The sequence below is a fragment of the Podarcis pityusensis genome, assembly GCF_964106645.2.
Source record: "Podarcis pityusensis genome assembly, chromosome: 8".
NCBI classification, from domain to species: Eukaryota; Metazoa; Chordata; class Lepidosauria; order Squamata; family Lacertidae; genus Podarcis; species Podarcis pityusensis.
In genome coordinates, this window is record NC_138033.1 from 16,788,595 (window position 1) to 16,813,486 (window position 24,892).

Here is a 24,892-nt window from a genome sequence, read left to right on the forward strand (position 1 = left end):
CCTTGCTGTCTAGAAGAGAAGCAATGCCTCTCCATTGTCGCTGGTTGTTCTGGCTGCCTTGTGCTTGAATAAGAGCAGTCTCTTCCCAGAAGAACACACAGATCTCTCTCAAAAAAAATAAAGCAGATTCAGGAGCAGAGCAGGTGACAATGTCCAGGGCATAAGGTCTTCTTCTGTTACATCAGGCACCTGACTTTGTGGAACTGAAGTCATAAATCACATGCCCCTTAACTAGTCATCAGTGCAAGAAAGGGGAATGAGAGAGATACTGCATAATTACCAAAAATGGCAATGAGAAATATAAAACATCTTGTTGCAGCTCGAGACTGCGAATTATCAAGTGTGCTCAAAAGATCCCCCGCTTTTAATCTGCTGTGTTAAGTAACTCAGAACACATTTCAGCTTCTTGGTTCATCTTCTGTAGCCCCAGACACAGAGAAGTCCCTCAGCTTAGGGGGACAACACAAGTTGTCAATGCAGAAGGTGCAAAATTCAATCCCTGGTTTCTTCACAAGTGACTGGGAAAGACCCCTGTCTGAAACCCTGGAATGTGTCTTTCCAGTCAGTGTAGACATTGCTTTGATTCCAACATCACCAAGGAAGGGATAGCCAATGTGGTGCCATCTGCATGTCACCTGACTACAACTCCCATCATTCTTGATTATTGGCCATATTGACTGAGGCTGATGGGAGTTGGAGTCCAGCAGCATCTAGTGGACACCCCATTGGCTATCCCTGGTCTATCTCCCACAGTGACCAACCAACCAACCAGATGCCTATGGGAAGCCTAAAGCGTCATCCAGTCCAACCCCCTGCAATGCAGGAATCTCAACTAAAGTGTCCATGACAGATGGCCATCCAACCTCTGCTTAAAAACCTCCAAGGAAGGAGAGTTCACAACCTCCTGAGAGAGACCGTTCCAATGTCAAACTGCTTTTACTGTCAGAAAGTTCCTCCTTATGTTTCATCAAAATCTCCTATCTTGTAACTTGAAGCCATTGGTTCAGGTCCTAGCCATCAGAACAGGAGAAAGCAAGCTTGCTCCATCTACCATGTAACAGCCCTTGATATACTATTTGAAGATGGCTATGATATCTCTTCTCAGTCTCCTATTTTCCAAGCTAAACATACCCAGCACCTTCAACCATTTCTCATAAGGCTTGGCTTCCAGATCATCTTGGTTGCCCTCCTCCGCACATGTTCCAGCTTGTCAATATCCTTCTTAAATTGTCCAGAACTGGACACAGTACTTGAGGTGTGGTCTGACCAAGGAATAAAAGATTGGTACTGGTTAAAAGAAATTAAAAATCAAGACAAAACAAATCATTATAATAGGGTGGGTCCTGAACTAGACAACTCTAGCACCTGGCATGGTCATAGAGAGATGGATTGAGTTAGATCTTTGGTCCATGTAGCTCAGTACTGTCTACCTTGACTGGCAGAGACTCTCCAGGGTTTTGGGTAGGATCTTTCCCTAACCCTACCTGGAAATGCCAGAGATTGAACAAAGCAAATCAGGTGCTCTACCACTGTCTTCTACATCCAATGAAAATGACATAATGAAGGTGTTGGGTGCACCTCTTTGGAGAGGGAATTCCACAGCTTAGGGGCTGCTACGAAGAATCTTCTCTCTCTGGTTGCCACCACCACCCTAAATTTCTAAGGGCAACATAAATAGCCAAAACGTCTGACAATCTTAAGATCCAGGAGGGTCTGTATGAAAGACCTATTGAGTTCAGAAGGAGATGGAGCCCGGTGGCACTTTAAAAAAAAATGAAGAACTTTTCCACTGTGGTCAAAATACAGTTCCTCCCACTCTGCCAAGTGATTTCTACGTAAATTGGTTCCATTGTAAAGACAATCTGGTTCCTTTTTCTACTGGTTAACTCAGTTGCCCAATACATCTGCTTCAACCACGCCTGCTCCCAAACACCACATAAAACTGTACCAGGCAGGTTTTAGGCTTCCAGATGGGGGTTACATGCATGTCCATCCACTTGCTTACACAGGTGGGAGCACAGACCAGCCACTGGAGAAGTCACTGCAGAAGGCTGTGGTTCTTTCTCAACAAAGTGGTATTTTTCTCAACAAGAACACAAGTAAGATTTGAAACTGTTACTGGGATTTATATTGCTTTTTTTAAAAAAGACATATAGTAAAAGAAAGAAAGACAGAGAGACATAGTTTGGTTCATTAATAGAACAGGAATTAATTGATATTCCTCATGGATGAGATGTATTTGCTCAGATGTCATAGGGAAGATTTTTTTCCCCTGAACAGGTTCCAAGATAGAGCTACAAGGGCATTTTGCAAAGCATTGACATTTGAAATTTGACTGTAGAAGTAGACCTTCATGCAAATAAGAAAACCTGTGTCCCTACTGAGTTATGCCCTGCATTATCTCTTTATAATTTAGGCTATGTTTGGTTAAGATTTACCAATTTTGGGTGGGAGTTTTTGTAGGAAGAGAGACCCAACGAGGCAAATAGATGGAATGCAGCTGCTTTAGTTATAGTTATTTAGTGATTTGTTATGAGCTGGTGTGCTATTATTTTTAAAGATTGTGTTATTTTATGGATTTTTAAAAATCTTATTTTGTTATGAATTGCTTTATTTGCATTTTTATGATTATATCACGCAGCTGTTTTAATACATATGCTGTAACCAACTCTGGATTCAAAATAAGAGTGGTATAATTTCACTAGCAAAAGTCCCTGAACCCAAAACATTTAAGAAGGACTGAAACAGCATGCATTTGAATTTGGAATCCTCCATTTCGAAGGCAGTGATTTATTTCAATTTAGCTGCAGCAAAATGTAAAACTGTCAGAGAGGTGGTGCTGAATTATAGAGCTAAATCATTGAAAAAAGACACTGCAGGGCCCAGATGCCTGGCCGCAATGCCACCCACCCGAAAAGGTGAGCGGTCTTTCTCAAGGCACTGTTTGGTCTCCAGTGTGGTCACCCTCAGGGACTAGGGTCTCAGTAATCAGGATTCTAAGTGCAGTTTAGTCTCAACTAGCCAAGACCAATCACACAGAATCAGGCTAGGTCCCAAAAATTATCTGGAAGTAAAGTCAAGACACAGTCCAAGGTTAATGTCACATGGGAGTCACCAAAAGAGGTGAGTTGACAAGGAGCCAGAGAAATGTGTTGTTTCCAGCCACCACACAATGATCACAGCTGCTGGCAGTGAAGGAATATCAAGGATAGGTTATTCCTTAGTAGTGTCACAAGTAAACTGACAACTCTGAGCCCATTGGTGCATATTGGTGCATATTCTCTGAAGGTTCCAGTTCTTCATCAGGTGTCAGCCTAGAGGGCCCCTCAAGGAGATCCTTGATATTGGATTCAGGGGGCTCTGCCTGCTCCTCAAGGTCCTTGTCTTTTGATTCATCCTCTCAGGTTTCTGTGTTTGGCGATATTAGGATATTTCCGTTCCACCTTAAAAGGGAGCAGGCTTTGTGAGTCACAGAGTCTGCGTATTTCCTGTTCACAGGAAGTTTCTGTTGTGTCTATGCTTTCGTTTCTCTCTCTGTGCCTGAGACACTGAAGCAGGCAGTCATGTTTTCTTTGTTCTGATCAACGCTGAATAAACTTGTAAATAATGCTCTCCTGAGTGCATCTTTCGCTGTGCATTATCTGCTGATAGAGCGTGCATCAGCTCTGGAATGTGGCAAGCTATTTCTGGAGCTCGTGTCGCTAATTGCTGATACTGCGTGTCTACGGGAGATCGATGGACGTCCGGAGACGACGTGGAGTCATGATGGACTTTGTCTCCCTGGCAGTATCCCAACAGGCACCACCTCAGTGCTGGGAATGGAACCCTCCAAACACAATTATTTTGGAGAAGGATTAAAAACTGTGTTTGATTTCCACATGGGTTTGTGCCTTTCCCTATGCAAGTCAATGGAGAGCTATCCATTGTATTTCCAACCCCACCCCCCAAAAAAAAATATCTATGGGAAAAGCTTGATCCCACCCACCACCAATGACCTTGGGGAAATAGGAACACTGCTGGTGGGGGGGGGAGCATTTATTTCACTCCAATCTTTCTTGGGAATCCATTCCCCACACAAACACCACCCCCCAGCCCTTCATAATTCCTATTTTAATTACTCCAGCATGGTAAAGGTTTGAACCACTCTGGAGGACTGCCATGCCTACAAATTCCACTCACTTCTTTGAAAATAAATGTTATAGCTGTTTTTAGATCTCCCATTGCAGTTGTATTTCGGAAGTCAAACAGGACCTGTTCCAGAATTCCATTCGACTTCTGAAACATTCGACTTCCAAAGCACGGCTGGTGGAGTGAACCCTTACCTCTTTTAATCAGGGTTCATGTGCTTTGCTCATCCTTGGGGTAATCCAGAGCAGTCATTATGATGATGGAAAATCCTCTTGGACATATTGTACTCCTCAGGGCCTCATATTATATTGATTTCAGAACTGCAAACTCCTAAAGACTCAAAATACGCTGCAATTAATACAGTAAAAACTTTGGAGCCTGCAAAAAAGAATGAGAGTCAAATATGGCCATTACCCATATACAGCAGTTAGCACTGATGAGCAAATGGCACCACCAAAAAAAGGAACATTAATCAAGCTAAAACAAACCACAGAGCTCAAAACAAACTCTCTGGCCACAATCTAGCCGGAAATTGCTTGCTAGTGAGGGTTTTTTTCTTTATCAACTTTACGGAGTAGGTTTATTCTCCATATCCTCCAAAATACCGCAGACTTTCTTCCCCTGGACAGATGCTTCAGTGAATGTAAAAATCTAGTCTCTTTGGTTTTGCAATACAGGCTTCAGACTGTTCACTGGATTATCTCTGGAAAGAGCAGAGCATCATCTTGGCGAACAGACAGGGGTTCCTGAGTGGCAACGCAGGTGTAAGTGTTTCCTTCCTTTATTTAACGCAATCAGAATTGGGTATATCTCTTTTTAAATTATTCACAAAATACAGTGGTACCTCGGGTTACGGACGCTTCAGGTTAGAGACACTTCAGGTTACAAACTCCACTAACCCAGAAATCGTACCTCGGGTTAAGAACTTTACCTCAGGATGAGAACAGTAATCACGGGCTGGCGGCGAAGCAGCAGTGGGAGGCCCCATTAGCTAAAGTGGTACCTCAGGTTAAGAATAGTTTCAGGTTAAGAACGGACCTCCAGAACAAATTACGTTCTTAACCCGAGGTACCATGGATGGATGTCATTGAACTACAAATCCCATCATCTCTTGGCCACTGTGAGAAAATAATGCTGGCCCACTGGCTTGATTTAGCAGCCTCATCTTATCTTGTTCAGATCATTGGCCATGTTGGCTGGGATTGATGGGTATATAGCAGTCCAGCAGGCTCTGTAGAGCACCACATTGGGTACTCTTGCAGTAAACTGATGGTGGTGCCTTCACTCCTTCTTTGAAGGTTCCAGTTCTTCATCACGTGTCAGCCTAGAGGGCTTCGCAAGGGGATCCTTGATACTGGATTCAGGCGTCTCTGCCTGCTCCTCTAGGTCTTTGTCTTCTGATTCATCCTCTCAGGTTTCCGTGTTTGGCACTACCTCAGGACTAAGAATGGCACCCTCCAAACACAATTATTTTGGAGAAGGATTTAAAACTTCCTGCAGCCAATTTGAAGCCGCAGAAGGATGTTCAGCTTCCGAAAGAACATTCAGAAACCGGAACACTCACCGAAACACGATTTTTGATTGTTTGGGAGTCGGAACATTCGAATCCCAAGGAGTTCGGAAGCTAAGGGACAACTGTATAGTGAATGGGGAGGAGGCAGGACTAAAAGATATCATGGTGCTCCAAAACAGATCCGATGGCTTCCTAGAACTCTGGATACAAGTCGAATTTTACAGTTGGTACCAACCCAAGTTAGAGATATATTGCCATCTCCATGTCTCTGGAAGGACAGGGTGCAGAAAGAGGTCGCATCTATCTCATACATTTAAAGCACGCTAATTCTCCTAACTAGAGAAGGGATGCGAGAGGGAGAAATGAAAAGTTTCACAATGATTATTGTTGTTTACTTTATGTTTATTTGAGGTATTCATATACTGCTCAATCATTAGCATTTCTAAATGGTGTACATAACGGTGTTTTGAGGTGCATATGTTTTAATTTTACTAATCCTAATTTTACTAAGGATAAATTTCAAATGGTAAATAGTGATGTTTTCATGCAAGTTCATCTACATTTTGTTTTCTAGTTTATATTTTGCTCTTTCTCGCTGTGCTGCTATGTCTAAGGACTGATGCTATAGAAATTATTCTGACTCAGAACATGCTGGAAGAAATGACCTCAGCCTCTGAGTGACACCAAGAGAGGCTGCAATCATATTCTGCCCCCTGGTGATTTCCTTGAGGGATAGGAATCAGGCTTCCTGATATTTTAATATCCTTCCTTTTACAGCAGAATGGCCACAAAGCCTCTTATCCTTGCCATCTACATCGTCACCTTCCTGACTGGCCTCCCTTCCAACCTGCTGGCTGGCTACGCCTTCTTGAGGAAAGTGCGCCAGAAGGCAACCCCCATGGATGTCTTCTTGCTCAACTTGACCATCTCTGATCTTATCCTTCTGCTGATTTTGCCCTTCAAGATGGCAGAGGCCTCTTCAGATGTCCCCTGGCCTCTCCCTGCCTTCCTTTGCCCCCTCACCAACTTCTGTTTCTACAGCAGCATTTACAGCAGCACCCTCTTCCTTACAGGGGTCAGCATAGAGCGCTACCTGTGCATCGCCTACCCCATCAAGTTCAAGTCGGAACGTAGACCGACCTATGTAATAGTGGCCAGTCTCTTCTTCTGGTTTCTGGCTTGTTTCCACTGCAGCATCATCTACACTGTCCAATACCACCCCGAGGCCCAACCCATGTCTCACAACTCCACGTGTTATGAGTCATTCTCCAATGGCCAGCTTAAAATCCTCCTCCCTGTCCGACTGCAACTCTGCATTCTCCTCTTCTTCTTCCCTTTCATCATCACCCTTTTCTGCTACATTAGGGTCATTCGCATCCTGACCTCCTTGCCCCACATCAAACCCCAGAGGAAGAAACGGGCCGTGGGCCTGGCAGTGGCCACTCTGCTCAATTTTTCTGTTTGCTTTGGGCCCTTTAACATCTCTCACCTCGTGGGCTACATTCAGTTCTGGAGCCCTGAATGGAGGGTGTATGGCTTCCTCCTCAGCTCTTTCAACAGCACTTTGGACCCTGTCATCTTCTACTTCTCCTCCACTGCCATCCAACAAACCTTTGCTCACTGCTGGCAGGCAACGCACTGCAAGCTGCTGACTCTTGCATCCTGGTGGTCTTTGCCTTGCTGCAGGACTGCTGGAGAACCCGACAAAGAAGCAGGAGAAGGTGGTATATCGACATCTGGTGAACTGGCAGGGGCTGCCATCCCTACGGAAGCCTCCTTTGTCCAAACTGCAAGGGCCTGTGAGATCAGAGCCTTGAGCCCCCAGCAAGTACAAGTACTTCGCGCAGGACTACGAGGCTACACAGAAGCCATCCTACATTGCCCAGAGCTGCAAGAGTATAAAGAACAGAATGGCGCAGATACAAATCTTCCAGATGGGTCAGATCTTTCCTAAATGGGAACTTTAACCTGAAATCTTGACATTTGAAATCTGAGACCTTGGGAGGTTGCTGTGGTCCAGATCATCTTCACTAGCATCAAAGATGTGATCGTGTAAGTGGGTAGCAGGACAAGCCCCACACGCTTTGCTGCCTCCTTCCAAATCCAGGTACAGAAGGCAGTTGGTCTGGCGTTTGGAGCTTACCTCAAGACTGGCGACAGGCAGAGTCTTCCACAACATCTGGGGGTGAAAGGGTAACTTAGAGCAGGCCATATATGGCACTCAGCTCTCTCCACCAACACTTTGGCACAGCTCCCTACCACCCAGGATTTGTCATCTGAGGCAGCTGCCTCAAGACCAACCCTTGCCTGTGGTTTTTCATACTTTGCAACTTCAAATGACCTCTTTCCGTGCCAGTTTGCTTGTCAAACTTATTGTGGAATTGATTTATTGGTTTGACGTGACCCCCGCTAATTGATTTGCGATCCTCAATTAGCTCTTTATGGCCGCCCGGCACGCCTCCGCTCTGAGCTCTCAGTCACGCCTCAGCAGAGTTGAACACAGCGGTGAAAACTGTCACGTAGCTTCACTTAGCTTCAGACAAACACACACAGAGTCCAGGTTTGTCCATTATCAGTTCTTTATTCCGACATTCCCCAGGAATCTCCTGGGCTCACCGCAGCCATGACAAAACTGCGACCTCTTCCCTCAGAGACCGAGAGAGGAACAGAACGTAACTCCTCCCAGCTCCTCCCAGCTTCGAAAGCTGACGTCAGAATGTTGAGGCATCATGGGAACAACTTAACCAGTTAAGTTCCAAACCCAACACCCCCTCTTGCCGAACCATTCTGACAAGACCTTTTTGAGTTCAACACCTTTCCCTTTGCCTTGTGCCCCTTCCCGGCATCTTTCCCAGGCACCTGTTGAACCCCTTCAACACTCCCAGAATCACACTGTGCGACACTTTTCCACGCACTTGTGACCTGAAACCCTACTGACCCATTTGGGCCAGCAGTTGTGTCTTCTCCGTCAGATCCTTCCCCCTCTGACTTGACACCCTGTTTGTGAGCTTTCTCCATTACGCTAACCGGAGATGAAGCCTCACACCTGGACACTCCTTTCACAACCTTTGGAGATGCCCAGACCTGCCCTGAACCCTGATCTTGGACCTGGTCCCCATCACCGGGTTCTGAACCCTGATCTTGGACCTGGTCCCCATCACCGGGATCAGCCTCTGCCTCCCTTTCCTCCTCAGAATCAGACAGACATTCTGAGAGAAAATCAGGACCATCCCTGAGTCTTGAACACCCATCCTGTTCACAGAACTCAGCCTGCTTACTGACCAGCAGCTTGGTTTGATCACCCTCTGGGTATGCAAACTTCCACCCATTGGTTGCAGGATCATATCCACAGAAGATCATTTCCTGAACCTTTGGACCACCTGCCTCAAAGAGCTCAAAGGGCTCTTTGGCTACCCTCCCAAACCCGGGAAAACCATGTACCTTTGCACCTTTGCATGCCCTGCACCCAAGGGACCTCCCACATTTCCGGAGTTTGTACCCTTTTGTGCACCTGTGCAGCTTTTGCACATGACTGGGAACCTTAGCACACTGCGCCTGTGCTTTTCCAGCATTCCCACCACCCTCCAGAGGTGACTCCAGAACAAAGAGATTGTTCTGCCCCCTTTTCACGTTGGCCACTTGTTTCCCCCCTCTGAAAATGGAACAGGTGTCATTTTCAAAGCAAATTTTTGTATCCCTGCTTCATTAGAGCTGATACAGATAACAAACAACAATTCAGTCCCGGCACAACGTAGACCTCTAGCTCCTCCTGTAAAGGAGAAAAAAACATGTTAGCCACAGCAGAAACCGACTTTCTCATTCCGTCTGCTAACATCACAGTTGTTCCTGTTGAAACAGCCCTGCAGTTCCGCATTTTGCCAGCAGGCTCGCTTAGCAGGTGCTGACCAACAGCAGTATTCAAAACCCAGCGTGTCACCGTGTCCTGGCTGGAGTTGTTCTTCACAGTTGCCATAGAAGCAGTGATAAGAAAACAACCCTCCCCAGCGTCTGAGCCACGTCTTTCCCTTGCGTTCCCACGCTGGCCTCCTCTCCGAGACTGATTCCCATGGGAACTCAGCTGGTTGACCTTGGGACCTTCCTGCCCAGCTGTCTCCGCTCTCCATGGGCAGCAACGACGAACTCCAGTGGAAAAACACTGCCCGGGGCTCCTCCCAGCTGGCCTCCTTCTCCTTCTTCCGGAAAAGCACTCCTTGCCAGCTCCGCCCCCTCTGGCCTGGCTCCCACTGCGGCTTTCTGGGAACCTGCTTTGTTGACATTCCACTCCAGCACGCACAGTGGACAAGCCTTTACACTTGCCTTTGGAATCCTTCGCCCCCCCGATCTGCTCACTAGCACTCCTTGAGGCTAAAGCATCAGGAACAGGGGCACCAGCCATCTTTAGGCTTTTCTCAATACTTCTCCAGGGCTCTGGCCTCCTGTTGAAGCTTCACAGCAAACGCAGCAGCACATTCCCAGACAGCCCTTGCTCCACTTCTTAGAGTGAGCATTTCAAACGCAATGTCCTCCAAGACCTGGCTGTCTGCCATCGTCTTCCCGGGGCCCCAAGCTTACTCACCAGCTTATCCGGCACCCGTTTCCAGCTGCTCCCAGCTCTCAGCTCTGCAGCAACACAGGCAAACACTTTGCGTCTTTCAGCCAGCTGCTCTTTTAGCTCCGCAGCTACTCCTTTGCCTCCTAGCAACAGGCAAAAATCTCACCACCAGCGTCTCTGCTTCAGACCGCAGACTTCAAACGCAGTCCGGCACTTGCGTTGCTCTGAACCACAACCTCAAAGCGTTCCTGTGACACTTTTACGATCGGTGATTAAGGGTCCATAACCTGTGGAATTGATTTATTGGTTTGACGTGACCCCCGCTAATTGATTTGCGATCCTCAATTAGCTCTTTATGGCCGCCCGGCACGCCTCCGCTCTGAGCTCTCAGTCACGCCTCAGCAGAGTTGAACACAGCGGTGAAAACTGTCACGTAGCTTCACTTAGCTTCAGACAAACACACACAGAGTCCAGGTTTGTCCATTATCAGTTCTTTATTCCGACATTCCCCAGGAATCTCCTGGGCTCACCGCAGCCATGACAAAACTGCGACCTCTTCCCTCAGAGACCGAGAGAGGAACAGAACGTAACTCCTCCCAGCTCCTCCCAGCTTCGAAAGCTGACGTCAGAATGTTGAGGCATCATGGGAACAACTTAACCAGTTAAGTTCCAAACCCAACACTTATTTCCTCTCTTGAACATCAACTTCCTCCTGATCACACTTGGAAATGCTGATTTTAACTTACGTTTGCATAAGGAAATACACACACAAATTAGAAAGTTAATAGAGGTGTATTAAAATAAATACATTGAAGTAGTAATAGTTAACCACCACCACCACAACAACACTGGAGTGTATATGATAGAGGACAACATGGGTTAGGGGAAAAAGAGAAAAGGAAGGGGGGAACGCAGAAGAGCAGTCCAAGTATTTTGGGGTCCTCTGGCAAACAACCCAACACTCTTTGGAGTAGGCCCCTGGGGGTGGGGTTGGCAGCAGTGAACACATTACATTTTACAGACATTTGTCCACCATGACTGATTTAGGGGGGAGGGGATCATGATAAGTTTCCCCAAAGTCCCAGGTTTCTTTAGACCACAGTACCACATCCTTCTTACTAATGCATTTTTCCCTGTGACCTATGTCACAACTCGGCTCTCAAAGAGATAAAGAGGATCTGCAACCTCTCTATCTCATCTATGCCTGGGTTTAACATACACAGTCATGGTGTGTATGTTTAGAGTGTATTGCTTAGCAACGATAGTGGTGTGCTGTCAGATGAAGCTCTTGAAGCTGAAGGCTTGCAACACAGAAGATGTCTGATATGCATCCATAGTTTGGAAACACCAGTCCAGTACAGGAAGGATCAAATTTGCAGACTCTCTTATAGTGCAAACACTTGGGTTTTTATTAGATTTCCCATTTCTTCAGCCTTCTGAAAACTTTCTGGTTCTAATCGGCAACAGGTAGTTCCACATGTCGGGAAGAACCAACTAATTTAAGTGCTGCCCGCCATCCCTGCAACGTGGTCCACCGCAGACTCAATAAATCTCCTGTTTCTCATACCTGTCTACAACTGCAGAAACAGTGGCATTTAACAAAGATCTGGTAGGTCACTGTCCATGGTTGTGATTGGCTTGATGGGTCTATGGGGTCTGCAGGCCAGGCCAAAATTAAAATGAGCCAATTGCATTGGTGGGCTAATAAAATATATATGACTTGAAGGGACACAAGCACCACAGGTGATCATTACTTATTGAAGTAGGGTTGTATTTGCTGATACTGGCAGGGTGTTAGATCTTAGATCATGGCTAAGCAGGAGCATAGCTGGAACAACATCAGGTATAGCCAGAGTAATATAATACGTCTAAGTGCCAATTTTTCATATAATGATGCACCACGTCCCATCCTATGCCTTTCTGAAGCTAGTAACCAATCACAGTGCTTCCTAGTACCTAGGACAAACAGGGTCAGAAAATACAGACACTGGCTTTGAAGAAAACCATTTGCAAGGACCACAAGTCAGGATTTCTCTGTTATGGTCCAAGAAAAAGGAATGGGAGGAACTTCACTCTGAGGCTAGAGGAACAGGCTGCTCTGAGTCTCATAGATCTGACCCAGGCAAAAGCTAACACGTTTTATCAAATCTACAGAAACTCAGAATGTGTAATGTTTATAAACTATGGTCTAGGTATCAGATCATAAGATATCACTTGTGCTATGCTGTAAAAAAATAAAAAATAAAAAGTGTGCGTGTGTGTATTCTGCAACATTAAAGGGGTGGGGAAAGAAATGTACAGTGGTACCTCGGGTTAAGAACTTAATTTGTTCTACAGGTCCGTTCTTAACCTGAAACTGTTCTTAACCTGAGGTAGCACTTTAGCTAATGGGGCCTCCCGCTGCTGCTGCGCCGCCACCGCGCAATTTCTGTTCTCATCCTGAAACAAAGTTCTGAACCTGAGGTACTATTTCAGGGTTAACAGAGTCTGTAACCTGAAGCATCTGTAACCTGAAGCGTCTGTAACCCTAGGTACCACTGTATTTGAAAATAAGCAAATAGGAGAAAACATTTCAGTGAAATTGTCATAGGTGGAGCTCACATTACTTTTGAACCAGACAAAGGGATTGAGAGTCTTTTATTTCATTTTACAAAAACAGTATCTCCAAGGGTCTGAATTCTGTGTAATTCCCAAGTGCCCACACTTCCTGAAAACCCCATAGCATCATCTGTTAGGCTTTTCTGTAAACTCAAGAAACTAGGAAGCCAAGTACAATGCACCTGACAGCTGTCCAGTGTTATATTATATATATATATTACCCTTAATGAAATCACTGCTGAAAGTTTTGGTAAAAGGTAAAAGGAATAAGGTAAAGGTAAAGGGACCCCTGACCATTAGATCCAGTCGTGACCGACCCTGAGGTTGCGGCACTCATCTCGCTTTATTGGCCAAGGGAGCCGGCGTACAGCTTCCGGGTCACGTGGCCAGCATGACTAAGCCTCTTCTGGCAAACCAGAGCAGCGCACGGAAACGCCGTTTACCTTCCCGCCGGAGCGGTACCTATTTATCTACTTGCACTTTGACGTGCTTTCGAACTGCTAGGTTGGCAGGAGCAGGGACTGAGCAACAGGGGCTCACCCCGCCGCGGGGATTCGAACCGCCGACCTTCTGATCGGCAAGCCCTAGGCTCTGTGATTTAACCCACAAAAACAAGATCAGCGAGTGCACCAGTCTCTGGGACTTGGTAGCCATCCTACCCACTCTCAGTTGAAACCCACCATGAGGTAGTTCCTTCCATGGTGTGTGTTGCTGTTTTTCAGATCAGGAAGGGCGGGCAGCCAGGAAGATTGCAGAGCACTGGGAAGATGCTTAATAGAAATAAAGGCACATACACATGAAGCATCCTTGGGCACCTTGCAACAATAAGGTGAGATCAATCCCACAATTATAAAGAAAATGAGGCAGAAAACAGATAAACACTGGCCAGGCATGTGCCCTGCGGAGACCACTTTGGGCTGCTAACGCAGCATTTTGACTTCACCCCCCGGAGGAACACTCCATGTATCTCAAGACAGATGGATACCAACAACAAGGCTGAATATGTTATAATAATAATTCTTCCTATGTGGTGTTCTTTTGGCCTTAATTAAGTTCTTAATGTTGTTGCTCTTCTTTATCTTAATTGCCACATTATTTTCCCCTGTAAATGCTTTCCTTTTTAGGTGAGGGTTTATCCACATGGGAACCTTTGAGGGAATTCATAGTTCCTATATCCACTAGCCCACTGTCATTCCTAGTTTTCTTATGCAGCTCATTTAATGTGGGTAGCAGTCGGTGTTGGATTCACATACAAGCTAAACAAGCTATAGCTTAGGGGCTCACTCTCTTGGGGGCCCCCAAATAAATTAAAGTGGGGGAACTGGATGTACATTTCCAAAATATAAGATAAAAAACAAATAAAATAAAATCTACATACAGCAACAGTCTTTTGTTTTGTGTAGGCTCCTATGATGTAAGTAATGGGCCCCACCTGCTACCCTGCTCCCTGAAATATCACTGATTTGCTCATTTTTATATATGGGGTGCCTATATTCTGCATGTGCAAATGGCTTTAGATACCTATTAGATCCACAAATTACCATATAGCATATATTCAACACACAAAAACAGCAACTGTTTGTTGTTGACAAAGGACAGCTGGACATATAAAGAGCCCCATTACCTTCAGTAGCTTAGGGCCTCATCAAACCTAAATCCAGCCCTGGTAGCAGTTCATGACACTCATAAATAAATTATTTTATCAGCTTCATATTTTCCAAGATGTCTTTGGCCAATTGAAATTGTGAGTTAACGTCTTTCTCCTCCCCCTGCTCCACTCTAGGTAGGGGAATCTAATCCTCTGATTTAATATGGCACTTCGCCTGCTCATCCACCTGCTTTAACATGAAATCATCGACTAGCTTCCCTCGTACCACCCATTCCATCCTACCAGTAGCAGGTGCTGTTTCACCCAAAGCCATCTCCATAACCAAGCTACTGACATATTCTTCCCAATTAGCCTCTTGTGCTAGACACCTGTAGTCAATAGACCAGTCCAAATTGCGGGCAGGAAGAGATGGAGATATGCATTTCTTGACAGCGGGTGGCACTGTGGTCTAAACCACTGAGCCTTGGGCTTGCCGATCAAAAGGTCGGCGGTTCAAATCCCCGCGATGGGGTGAGCTCCCGCTGCTCGGCCCCAGCTCCTGCCAACCTAGCAGTTCGAAAGGACCCCAAAAAGTGCAAGTAGATTAATAGGTACCACTCTGGCGGGAAGGTAAACAGTGTTTCCGTGTGCTGCTCTGGTGTCGGTGTTCCGTTGTGCCAGAAGCGATTTAGTCATGCTGGCCACATGACCCGGAAATCTGTCTGCGGACAAACGCCGGCTCCCTCGGCCTGTAAAGCAAGATGAGCACCTCAACCCCAGAGTCATCTGTGACTGGACTTAACTGTCAGGGGTCCTGTCCCTTTATCTTATCCCTTGGGGGGAAGAAGTTGGTCATTTTATTTTGTCTCCTTTCTCTTACATGTGCAGCATTCTCAGATACAGGTAGTGCCCCCTGTTTCTTGTATCCTTGCCTCGTAAGAACCATTACTCCAGGTTATTCACCCACAAGGCTGGCGAGGCAAATGAGCAGACGTGCAAATAAAATGTCCTCACAGGGACATCTGAGTGTTTGGCTTGCAGCATCAGCATCTTCTGCTCTATCCTTCAAGGTCCTCTTACTTCAGGGTGGGGTGGAGTGAAACCTTACCTCTTTTAACCAGGGTTCATGTGCTTTGCTCATCCTTGGGGTAATCCAGAGCAGTCAATATGATGATGGAAAATCCTCTTGGATATATTGTACTCCTCAGGGCCTCATATTATATTGATTTCAGAACTGCAAACTCATAAAGACTCAAAATACACTGCAATTAATACAGTAAAAACTTTGGAGTCTGCAAAAAAGAATATGAGTCGAATATGGCCATTACCCATATACAGCAGTTAGCACTGATGAGCAAATCGCACCACCAAAAAAAAGAAACATTAATCAAGCTAAAACAAACCACAGAACTCAGAACAAACTCTCTGGCCACCATCTAGCCGGAAACTGCCTGCTAGTGAGGTTTTTTTCTTTATCAACTTTAAGGAGTAGGTTGATTCTCCAAATCCTCCATAATACCACAGACTATACTATCTTTCCTCCCCTGGACAGATGCTTCAGTGAATGTAAAAATCTTGTCTCTTTGGTTTTGCAAGGCAGGCTTCAGACTGTTCGCTGGATTATCTCTGGAAAGTGCCTCATCTTTTCCTTGGCGATCAAACAGAGGGGTTCCTGAGTGACAACACAGGTAAGTGTTTCCTTCCTTTCTTTAATGCAACCAGAATTGGGTATACCTCTTTTAAAATTATTCACAAATGCATACTATGGATGGATGTCATTGGACTACAAATCCCATCGTCTCTTGGCCACTGTGAGAATATAATGCTGGCCCACTGGCTTGATTCAGCAGCCTCATCTTATCTTGTTCAGATCATTGGCCATGTTGGCTGGGATTGATGGGTATATAGCAGTCCAGCAGGCTCTGTAGAGCACCACGTTGGGTACTCTTGCAGTAAACTAAGGAGTCACAATCAAGTTCTTTAATGGGAATTAACTTATACTTCTGAAAATTTGAAAGTTTTAAAAAAAGAGAAACTGCCCAGAACTTGTTGGGCAGGATTTATACCTTTTCTGAACAATGCTGTCAAATGAAGGAAGAACCTGAGAAGACACATGCTGGGATAGACCAAAGATTTGTCTTATTTAACATCTTAATTCTCACAGAGGACAAGCAGAGAATAGTTCCATGATGCCACTATACCTAGCAACTAGTATTCAAAATACGTATGGTGCCATGGATATTGGAGGTCCTAGATACTGCTCATGATTAGCAGACCTCTATTTCCATCTCCTCCATTTGTTTTTCCAAGCGCTAGCTTCCATTCGTATCATGCAAGGTAGTTCTCAGATTACATTTGGCACATATCTGAAATTCGGCAGTATTAGGAACTCAAGTTCAAATACATCAGACATTTATAAGATTCAGGTTTGATGTTCAATTGTGAAAGTTAATCAAAGACAACTTAAATCCTTCAGCTTACTTCTTAATTTGAAGACAACAATTTTGTGTGCCAACTTCCATTCCTAAATCAAACTTGATGGGCAGGACATAAAGCACTACATGATTAAGGTGGTTGTGGGCAGACCAAGACTGGTGGCGCAATACCCCATTCACCTTAATTGACCAGCCTCCTCTGCTCACACTGGTATACAGTTCCTGGTAAGGACTTACCATCTCTCCCTTTTGTTACAGACTCTGAGAAGATGGCACATAAGGGTGTGGTCCTTGCTTTCTACATCTTCACCTTTCTGACTGGTCTCCCTTCCAACCTCCTGGCCTGCTACACGTTCTTCAGAAAAGTGTCCCAGAAGCCTGTCCCCATAGACATCCTCCTGCTCAACTTGACCGTGTCTGATATCACCCTTTTGCTTTTCCTTCCCTTCAAGATGGCGGAAGCCACCTGGGACATGACTTGGCATCTCCCTGTCTTCCTATGCCCCCTCACCAACTTCTGTTTCTACAGCAGCATCTACATCAGCACCCTTTTTCTGATGGGGGTCAGCGTGGAGCGCTACCTGTGTGTCCTCTACCCTGTCAAGTACAAGTTGAATCGCAGGCCAATTTACGCAATAGCAGCCAGCCTCTTCTTCTGGTTGTTGGCCTATTCCCACTGCAGTATTGTCTACATTGTCCAAAACCACAACACCACCATGCTGCCTTCTGACAAAAACTTCTCATGCTATGAGAAGTTCTCCTCCAGCCAGCTCCAAATCCTCCTTCCTGTCCGGCTGGAAATCAGCCTTCTCCTCTTCTGGCTACCTTTCGCCATCACCCTGTTTTGCTATATCAATGTTATCCGCATCCTGGCCTCTCTGCCCAACATCCCATCCCATAAAAAGAAACGAGCCATGGGCCTGGCTCTGGTGACTCTGCTCAATTTCACCATCTGCTTCGCTCCCTACAATACATCCCATATTGTTGGCTTCATTCAGAAGCAAAGCCCTTCCTGGAGAGTGGATGCTTTCCTCCTCAGTGCCCTCAACACCACTTTGGACCCGGTTCTCTTTTTCTTCTCCTCTACTGCCATACGACGGACTTTTTATAGTTGCTGGGTTGGTATGTCCAAGAGTCTCTGGACCATTGTGTCAGCCTGCTGCTCTCCTTGCTGTAAAGTTCCTGGAGATGATGGTGGTGGTGAAGAAGATGCAGGAGCTGGTCAAACTGTTCCAAATCTCCCAAGTGAATTGGCACAAGCCAGGGATTCTACTTTTTGTACCAGCCGGCAGAGGTCAGGGATATCTGAGCACTGAGAACATACTGAAAGATGTTCCCTGCACATAACAAGACATGTGACTCTAAAACATGCCAGCTGAAATGAACCTTTACGCACCTTCAAAAGTTTCGAATAGCCCCAAGCAGAATTTGACTTTGAAACAATGAATTCAAGCATTCCAAGCTTGCATTTTGAAAGAGAAATTATTGCCCCAACATTCTCAAACTCCTTTGATCTTCCAGATTGTTTGTCCATTTGTCTCTGCAGGTATGAACTATGAGATCACATCAGCCAGATGCTTCCAGACATTCTGCCTTCAGAGAAACCTTTCTACTTATTTCAGAGGGATTACCTAGAATACATGGCACATTTGTATGGATCACCAGCTATGTCAATTGAGTTATCTAATTTCCCTGTATGCACCCGATAACTGTCCAAAGCATTCAGGGTTGCCAGTTTGTTTTCATACCCTTCTCCCCAGCCTTACCTTTATTGGCATTAGTGCCAAGTCCTCTCTGTGAAATCGTAAACAGGCTGATTTCTCCAAATCAAACTCCTACCTTTAAAAGCACAAGAGCAGTTCAGGTCATTTTTGGTCAGTTGGCTGAGGACAACTGATTCATCTCGACACACACAAGAGACAGACAGCTCTGCCCCCCAGCTATTCTGTGCTAAGGACGGGATTATCACTCCAACTCCACTCTTCAAATGATCAATCTGATGGTCATGAAGGGAACAATTTGTTTCCCCACTAAGGTGCTGTGCTCTAGCTCTGTGTCTACTTTATTTATTTTTCTCTTATCTGCTGCCACCATCCAAATCAGTAGTGTCTTGTGGTGGGCAGAAAAAAATGCTTGAGAGCTGAATCAGACCCCCCCCTCCAAAAAGCAAACAAACCTGGGGAAGAGGTTAGCCTGCATTAAGAGTGCCAATTCTATGGGACCAAGGTGTATTCGGGTCCCCTAATATCTGTTGGGAGGAGCTGGGGACCCTCAATGTCGAGTGGGTGGAGGAGGCATGGCAAGGAGCCAAATGTGGTGCAGCTTCAGTGGCCTGCTCCTCCTGAGTGTGAGAAAGGAGGAGCTGCCAGCCAGTGAAGGTGCACCATGCTGGGCTCCACACTTGGCCTCCTCCCCATGATGTGGCTTTGTGCATGCAATGCACACTGGGCCCTCTCAATCTTGGGCACATGTGGCCTGCATTAAGTAAATCCATATGTTGAATACTATTTATTGTATTGAACTTAGTGTTTTTAAATGGCTTCGTTGTTTCCTTGTATGTTAAAGTCTGGTGCATCTGCATTTGGGAGGGTTTGGCTTTTTTACCTAGCAAGTTAGAAATCTTAAATAAAATAAATTGCATATGAAACGTTTTCTGCAGTTAAATATTGTCCCCATACCTGGAAGGAAAATGGAAGACCATGTTAAAGGCCACAACTTTACTAATGAGAACTCTGAGAAGACAAAACAAAATTTAAAAAATCCCTTCCAGTAGCACCTTAGAGACCAACTAAGTTTGTTATTGGTATGAGCTTTCATGTGCAAGCACACAAATCTGGAGAAGTGTGCATGCACACAAAAGCTCATACCAATAACAAACTTAGTTGGTTTCTAAGGTGCTACTGGAAGGATTTTTTTTATTTTGTTTCGACTATGGCAGACCAACATGGCTACCTACCTGTAATCTGAGAAGACATGTTGGAGGCAGCATGTTTCAAAGGCCAGTTGCTGAGAATCAGAAGTGAGGAGAATGCTCTGGTACTCAGATCCTACTTTTGGAGTTCCCAGAGACATCTGGTTGTCCACTGTGAGAACCGGATGCTGGACTAGATGGGCTGTTGATCTGATCCAGCAGCCTCTTCTAATCTTCTTAATACAGAACCCCAGCATCTCTATTTGTGGGCCTAAACTTAATGAAGAGGTAGAAGGCAGAATCCCTTCTCTTCCTCAGGTAGGTGACACGGCCCTGAAATGTGGAGCAGCATACTACTAGGGATAGACATTCTGTCAATTTTCGATTCTCCTTTTCCTAGTCCTAAATTCAGATTTCCGTATCAGTTTATAATTTCTGTATCAGTTTGTGATTTATTTATTTTAAAACCTCACTAAAAAAAAAAAACCTCACCAGCAAATCTATCCTAAAATGTACACCTTTGCATGCAATTTCCTGAAATATAATTCAAGTTTATATGTTATTTTCACTATACATTTTTATGAACACTTTACTGTAGAATATGCATTTTTTGTAAATGTACTTGGCTGGAAAACTACATTGCAAAATTCAGTGAAGTGCCAATTTTGCAGGATTTCAAAGAATTCTGCTTTGTGTATTGTGCCAGGAAGTGCAAATCATCTAGTAAGTTCACATTTAAACACCAACTGAACCAAATCCCTCCCACCCCCACTCCTCCATACTATACAATGGCAAGTGGGTAGGCTCACAAAATAAGCCAAAGGTGGGGGCAGTGCCACCATTAAATAGGGCAGCACAGAATGCTCTGCAATTAGCTGCAAAGCAGTTGGGAGGAGTCTCCCTCCCTCCATGCTCACAGACAAATCTCAGAGGGATGCATTCAATGCATCTTCCATGCAGGAACAGAGCAGGCTCACCCCTGTTGCACTTCCAGCTTAATGTTTGTTTTGCAATCCTTGTGCTTGCTCCAGAAAGGGGGGATCAAATAACAGGGGTGGGAGAAAATTCAGTTCAGCTCTGATTTAAAGCTGACTCTATTAAATTCACAAGACCATCCTTCAAAATTCACACAGCCATCCTTCAAAATTCAGACTTCTCTGAATTTTGCAGTGCTGTTCGCCAACCAAATCATGTTTACAAAAATGTATTTATTAGGGGAAACAGCTTACAAAAATTTGTACATTAGTCAAATGTACTGCATAGTCAAAGCTGCATAGAAAGTGAGATTTATCTGGGGATATTTTCACTAAAATGCTGGTGAATTTGGGGAAATTTTTAAGAAAATAAATGCATATTGTTGCAACACATGAAGAACTGAATTAAGGTTGGGAAAAGTGAGAAACTGAGAGAACTTAAACTGACATATCCTATTTCTAACAAGGAACAGGCATGAGTTTTGCAGATGTGAGCTCTTTCTTGGCAAGCTGGAAATACCACTTCTTTCTTGTGGTCTGGTGGTTGGGGTTAAGGTCGGTAGCTGTTCTGCCAGCCCTGGCATTCAGATCTTTTAACCGCAACTTGATGCATGAAGCAATATTAAAGTTTTTGCAGCTCGAGCTGCTGTTAAACCACAAGAACGGGCCAGGCTATATATTTGTTGCTGACATCTGTCTGTCTCAAGAGGCACTGGAGGGCACCTCTGGGGGGCGAAGTCAAACCACTGGGATAGCAGCACCAAAGTGGCCTCCCCAAGCTGCAAACCTAGGCAGTGTGGATGGATGTCCCGGGCTGCCCAGACGACAAGACCCTCCTCTTGACCTCACTGATGTGTCCAAAGGAATGCAAAGCAATATATTTGGCACTAACGTGGCTGCAGAAGTTGTTGGAAGGAGACATACAAGCCACCATCCAACCATCTTAAGGACTATACTCTGGATACGTGCAGGCTTAAGCCTTTTCTTCTCCTGAAGTTATCCCGCAAGGCAGCAGAAGTTTAGGGTTAGAGTTTTCCTTCTCCTGGATAGGCTACCTTCCCAGGTTGATGAGCCCCACCTGTCTCTCACTCCCCTCTGCACTAAGCAAGTTCCATTGGAAGGATGTCCAGTTGCCCAAGTATATAGCTAAGGCCACCCTAAAATACGCACCAAAATCAATAGCTGTCCCAGCCTACTGAGCTACAAGGCTAGTAGGGTTCTTCCAGCAAGAGAGAGAGAGAGAGAGAGAGAGAGAGAGAGAGAGAGAGAGAGAGAACCAGCTGGAATGCTAAGTTACAACTCTGCCAGCTTATAATATTGGCTTGCTTAAGTCCTGCAGGGGATTAGCAAACCATTTTGCACTAGCTTGGCTGAGAGGTCCAAACAAGAGGCAAGAACAAATGACCCAGAACACTCTTGGATCAGAACTCACAAAATTCGCTAAGATTCACTAACAGAAATGTACAAAACAGAATGCAGTCAAGGAAAACAGAGAAAATGTTTTTGGTGCTAAGTTCTAGGACTTGCACTGCCTCAGGAGTGGGGAATCTTTTTCATCCCAAGGGCCACTTCACCTTCTGAGGGCCACATGACAGTGGTGGGCAGGTCCAAAGGCAAAGGGGGGTGGAAAAATGAATGTAATTCTTGCCCTTATACAGCCAGATAATTTCTTTTTCTTTTTTTCATATCATTTTTAATAGTTTTACATTAATGCTTCCCATTACAATATCTCCTCTTATCTTATATTATACCTTTTGGCTTCTTAGGGCCCTGACTTCCTTCAAACCTTCCTTGTGAGTTTCTATCTTTCATTTCAAATTTCTGCATTTTCACTATCTATGTTTTTGATTTTACAGCCAGATAATTTCTACCCAGAATCACACTCTAAGCTTCCTCCAGGCAGCAAGAGTGATTATCACAATTGAAGGAAGCAGTCCAGACAGGCAAAAACACTCAATGAGGATGTGAAACAAAGTTTGTGAGTGGTGTGTCCTTAGGAGAAGGGTCATGGTTGAGGAAGGGGGGTGTCCTGGGGAAGAATCTTAGGGACCAGACAGGAAGATCTGGAGGGCTGCTTTTGGCTCCCAGGCTTGAGGTTCGTCAGCTGATCCAAGTAGGTCTAGCAGGTAGGCAGGCTAGATCACCCACACAGCAAAAGAGGAGGATCCCTAGGAAAATACAATACAGAAATCTAAAGTCTGTCATAAAAGCACCAGGGAGTCCAGCTTCCTCTAAATACAGTCATACCTCGGGTTACAGCTGCGTCAGGTTGCGTTTTTTTGGGTTACGGACCGCCAAAACCCGGAAGTACCAGAACGGGTTACTTCCGGGTTTCAGTGGTCATGCATGCGCAGAAGCGCTAAATCGTGCTTTGCGCATGTGTGGAAGTGCCGAATCGCAACCCGCACCTGCGCAGGTGCGCAGACGCAGGTTGCGAACGCTGCGGGTTGTGAACGTGCATCCTGCACGGATCATGTTTGCAACCCGAGCATCCACTGTACAACTGAAACTGAAAGTAATTAAAGACAGACATGCATACATATTTATAGGGCTTCCTCCAGAAAACAGAGAACAATACTCTTTTCCTTGTGCCTGTTCTTATGGTTGTGCAACATCACTTGTTGTGCAACTATGGAATAAGTGTCACGGGAACTATGAGAAAAAGTCTCTGATACAAATAGTGACATGAAATAGTGACCTTCCTCTTTCAGCAAACCTTCCTCTGTCTGCGTGTACGTATGTGGGAACTATTTTCAACTGCTTTGATATGGAATTAATTTTTAATGGTCATATTGTTTTTATATATGGAATTGTTTTTCATTATTGTATATACAACACTGTTTTTCATTCTTTTTAACTTGTTTTCTGGTTTTAACTTTTTTATTTGTTGGATAACCGCAGCAAAAGGTCTCTCACTTTCTGTCTGCATCATTCTTCAAAGGCTGCTTCTTATTTGGAGGCTGGATAGGCTTCACTGTATGACTTGGCTACAGATTCTTACTGTGTGTAAGTACCTGTGTAAGTACCTGTGTGTACCTGTGTTAGATTCAGGCAATAATAATAATAATAATAATAATAATAATAATAATAATAAATTATTATTTATACCCCGCCCATCTGGCTTGGGCCTCCCCAGCCACTCTGGGCGGCTTCCAAAAAAATATTAAAATACTGTAATACATCAAACATTAAAAGCTTCCCTAAACAGGGCTGCCTTCAGATGTCTTCTAAAAGTCTGGTAGTTATTTATCTCTTTGACATCTGGTGGGAGGGCGTTCCACAGGGAGGGCGCCACTACCGAGAAGGCCCTCTGCCTGGTTCCCTGTAACTTGGCTTCTCGCAGTGAGGGAACCGCCAGAAGGCCCTCGGTGCTGGACCTCAGTGTCCAGGTAGAACGATGGGGGTGGAGACGCTCCTTCAGATATACTGGACCGAGGCCGTTTAGGGCTTTAAAGGTCAGCACCATCACTTTGAATTGTGCTCAGAAACGTACTGGGAGCCAATGTAGGTCTTTCAAGACCGGTGTTATATGGTCTCGGCGGCCGCTCCCAGTCACCAGTCTAGCTACCGCATTCTGGATTAGTTGTAGTTTCCGGGTCACCTTCAAAGGTAGCCCCACGTAGAGCGCATTGCAGTAGTCCAAGCGGGAGATAACCAGAGCATGCACCACTCTGGCGAGACAGCCCGCAGGCAGATAGGGTCTCAGCCTACGTACCAGATGGAGCTGGTAAACAGCTGCCCTGGACACAGATTTGACCTGTGCCTCCATGGACAGCTGTGAGTCCAAAATGACTCCCAGGCTGCGCACCTGGTCCTTCAGGGGCACAGTTACCCCATTCAGGACCAAGGAATCCTCCACACCTGCCCGCCTCCTGTCCCCCAAAAACAGTACTTCTGTCTTGTCAGGATTCAACCTCATCCTCCAACCGCCTCCAGACACTCACACAGGACCTTCACCGCCTTCACTGGTTCTGATTTAAAAGAGAGGTAGAGCTGGGTATCATCCGCATACTGATGAACACCCAGCCCAAACCCCCTGATGATCTCTCCCAGCGGCTGCATGTAGATGTTGAAAAGCATGGGGGAGAGAACAGAACCCTGAGGCACCCCACAAGTGAGAGCCCAGGGGTCTGAACACTCATCCCCCCCCACCACTTTCTGAACACGGCCCAGGAGGAAGGAGCGGAACCACT

At 45.4% G+C, this 24,892-nt stretch overlaps 1 protein-coding gene across 1 annotated transcript; it reads left to right on the top strand.

Annotated features, from left to right (window-relative positions):
- The first annotated feature begins 1,978 nt into the window (after positions 1–1,978).
- On the top strand, positions 1,979–19,233 carry LOC308484250 (free fatty acid receptor 2-like). Its single transcript, XM_081019030.1, has 4 exons — positions 1,979–2,099; positions 4,806–4,892; positions 15,980–16,067; positions 17,073–19,233. The coding sequence occupies exons 1-4, from the start codon at positions 1,986–1,988 to the stop codon at positions 18,128–18,130; spliced, it is 1,347 nt and encodes a 448-aa protein (XP_080875156.1). The 5' UTR covers positions 1,979–1,985; the 3' UTR covers positions 18,131–19,233.
- The last annotated feature ends 5,659 nt before the right edge of the window (positions 19,234–24,892 follow it).

What these genes read in the sequence shown, in the direction of transcription:
- LOC308484250 (XM_081019030.1), top strand. Translation starts at nt 1,986, where the DNA reads ATGTCCATCCACTTGCTTACACAGGTGGGAGCACAGACCAGCCACTGG. An exon ending in TTTTCTCAACAAGAACACAA is followed by an intron (nt 2,100 to 4,805) that starts GTAAGATTTGAA and finishes TTTGCAATACAG; the next exon opens with GCTTCAGACTGTTCACTGGA. An exon ending in TCCTGAGTGGCAACGCAGGT is followed by an intron (nt 4,893 to 15,979) that starts GTAAGTGTTTCC and finishes TTTGCAAGGCAG; the next exon opens with GCTTCAGACTGTTCGCTGGA.